General features: G+C 47.5%; 1 protein-coding gene across 1 annotated transcript in view; it reads right to left on the bottom strand.

The window, feature by feature from the left end:
* Positions 1–487: 487 nt before the first annotated feature.
* ITM2C (integral membrane protein 2C) overlaps positions 488–3,173 on the bottom strand; it is an 8,631-nt gene continuing 5,945 nt past the window's right edge. Inside the window, exons 4-5 of the mRNA XM_010167516.2 lie at positions 2,172–2,322; positions 488–868 (exon numbers count right to left, since the gene is read on the bottom strand). Coding sequence (XP_010165818.1) covers positions 777–868; positions 2,172–2,322 — 243 coding nt within the window. The 3' untranslated portion in view covers positions 488–776. The remainder of the gene's footprint in view (positions 869–2,171; positions 2,323–3,173) is intronic.

Raw genomic sequence — 3,173 nt, 5'->3', positions numbered from 1 at the left:
CCCACCTCGCTGCCCACTGTCCTGGTCTCTTGCCCACCCTGAACACCCATTAGGATACCTCGCATTGCTCAGTGGGTCATGCTGAGCTGTGCCGCTTTCGGAAAGAGACATGGTGAGGGGTAAGTCCAGGAGCCAGTTGTAAAAACAACACACAGTGGTGGCTTTCAGTGTTTCAAAATCTGGTCCTCACCAAGCTGGGACCACCACCACAGCACGGTTTGGACAGAAATCCTCCCTCTGCTGAGCTTTCTGAATAACCCTGTCTGTAGCCTCACAACTATTCTTTTCCTACATGAGATGCACTTAGGAAAAGAACAGTATTATTCTATTAATAGGTTACGTATTTCTGGTCATTACATCAGCATCAAAATGGTAACCCTCCTCTTGTACATACACCTTCTGATCTGGAGCCAAGACAGTTTCAAAGCACTAAACCAGTCTGAAATTGCTCAGCCAGGAAAAGAGCACCCACTTCTCGGCCCCAAACCTGCTCCTAAAAGAAATTCCCATCCTGTGGTGTGGAAGAATCTGTATCTACTCCTGGGTTATCTTTGACCACTGTGTAAATTTAAGCCCAGAAAATGTCTCAGGTAGGTAGCAGGGAGAGAAGAGAATCTACTGTGAGGCCACAATGGACCCAAGAGGTTAGAGCTGCACAAGCAGGGGAGGGAGTAAAAAATGTTAGACAGATTACCATGTCTAAAGAGAGGGCTGAGAGCATGTGTGTGCATGTGTGTGCAAGCAAAGCCAAGGAAGGTTACATCTGGAGAGTGGCTTCATGACTTTTTGCAGATAACAGTTTCGACCACAAAAGTGTTTTCAAAGTGACGAATACGATGACAGTTTCCAGCCTCACGTCGACTAATACCTAGAAGTGATTCAAAGAGAGGAGAGAAGAAATTCAGTAAATTATAATCTACAAGAGCTGCAGCAAGTAGGGGAAGAAGACTAGTTGAGGTGCAAGCACTGAACACTGAAATGCAGGAGCGACACAGCCCATGTGAAAAGCAGCACAGCCTGTTTTTTGGAAGAACAGCTATATTCTCTAGGCCATAGTCCTGCAGTAAGAGCTGCCATGAGCTGGGGGAGCCACCTGGAACAGCTAGTTTCAGCTGACAGCATCTCACTGTTATCTTGGAGACCAGAAAGCCCCATGAAACTAGCAGAAGTCACAGGCTGTTACAGAGCACAGCTCTGAATGCAAACAAGGAGGGCTTAAATCACCACCCCTCTGGTTATTTGTATCCCCACATGCACTGATTGTGCTATGGCCTCAGCCTCTCTGGGAAACAAGTAATGCTCCCCACATCCTTAAACTGCAGGTCATCAACTCTGGGCAGCTCTGCCACGCAGCCACACCCCTCTGACAGCAAACCCACTGGTGCCCTGCCGACAAACAGGACCGTGCCAGGGCTCCACGAGAGCAGCAGCCAGCGTGCCAGCAGCCCCATGTGTAATTGTGCAGTTCCTGTTGGGAAAGCAACCATGAGCTACAGCCATGGTGACTTCTGCACCCGAACGCTCTCACGCTGAAGCTTCCCCACAGATCCAAACCCAAATTGACTGTAGGTTCAGGATTCAGGTGAGCCTTTTAAGTACACCAGTATCAAAAAAACAAATAAATACAAATACTGAAATTAAGGAGTTTTTTGCAGCAATATTACCATTTGTATTTAAGATGCCTATTACTGATTTTCATTAAATCATTTTAGGGTAGTCCAATGTTCCCTCTTCACAATTTTTTCCATATTATTAGAAACTTAATTAATTAAAGGCAATTTGCAGATCTAATCTGTTCTGAATAGCTGCCAATGAAGTGGGTTTCTCCATTAGGGAAATTTTCCAAACAGTTCCCAACAGCACTGCTATGAGTTCAGCCCCAGGAGCCCACATGTAAATGAACTGCTGGCTCCCACAACCATTTTCTTGGTGTTTCTATCAGGCTGATAGACGACAGAGACACAGGACCCAGCATCCATTTGCAGCAGCATCATTCCAGATTTGGGTTTAGATGAATAGGAAACAGCTCAAAAAATCTCATGTGCGCTTACACCCACAGGGAATCCTCCCCTCTTGCCATCAAGAGGCCAGCATGGCTGTAACAGCAAAAATAATGACTGTGATGCAGGGGTAAAGCGAGTTAGGACAGCTGAACACAGCAAGGCTCTTACGTCTTCTCGCACTCCTCCGCTTCAGCCTGTAGGTCTCCTTGCCGCTGCAGAGGCGGTAGATGAAGGAGCCGAGTTGCTCTATGTCACTGACGTGCTCGGTCGCGATCATCTCTTCCTGGATTATGTATGTCTGAGGCAGGTATGTCCCCTTCTGAAATGACAAAGTTTCCACCAAAATAAAGCACAAATGGTGTCATGGTCCCCTCGAACAGGACTGTCTCATGCAGAGCACCAAGGACAGCCACAATGGAGAAAATTCACTGATTGAAGGCTCAAACTCCACTTACCGAGGCCAGTTAACATGCTTCTCTGTCCTTGCAGTAAACTGCCCCAATGTACTAGCACAGGGCACACAAAAACAGATTAGATCCAAAAATTCAATGTTCATGTAGCTGATTAAGCCAGTGTAGGATCAACCCTGTTATAAACTAACTCTAGTTTTAAAGGAGGGTGCACAAAGCTGTAACTCTGGGAGCACAATGAACCCATCTGGAGAGGCATCAAGGCTCAATCACAATGCCAGGAACTCCACTGAAAATGAGCATTTTACATTTACTTCAAAAGGCAAAAATCAAAAATGCCAGCCCTGCTCAGATTCCAACAGTTTCCTGAGTTTTCCACATTTCCCGCTCCTCCTTGGTCCATTCAGCACAACCACAATCATCTCCTGCCCTTACAGCCCACAGGAATGGAGACTAGAGATGGGCCACGGGCACCACATTTAGCAAAACTGTCCTGCCACTAGGCACTCAGGGGAAAAGTGAGCTCTCTGCACACTTCCATCACCCCAGGGACATCATTCAGCGACTCTGGGGCAGTGCAGGAAGGCAGCTCATGGCAGGGACCAAGCCAAGGCAAAGCACCACATGCGAACTCCCTGCTCCTCCTGGGATGGAGGCCACTAGGAAGACCAGGGTGATGAGTGAGGTGCCTGGTGGGGGTACATGGCAGAAAGCCACCAGGGGCTGGAAAAAATGGAGAAGAGAGAAAATAGGGGACCTG

The sequence above is a fragment of the Antrostomus carolinensis genome, unplaced genomic scaffold (genome assembly GCF_000700745.2).
Source record: "Antrostomus carolinensis isolate BGI_N321 unplaced genomic scaffold, ASM70074v2 scaffold6075, whole genome shotgun sequence".
Classification (NCBI taxonomy): Eukaryota; Metazoa; Chordata; class Aves; order Caprimulgiformes; family Caprimulgidae; genus Antrostomus; species Antrostomus carolinensis.
Note: the sequence above shows the minus strand (reverse complement) of the source record. Positions and strands in the feature narration are given on the sequence as shown.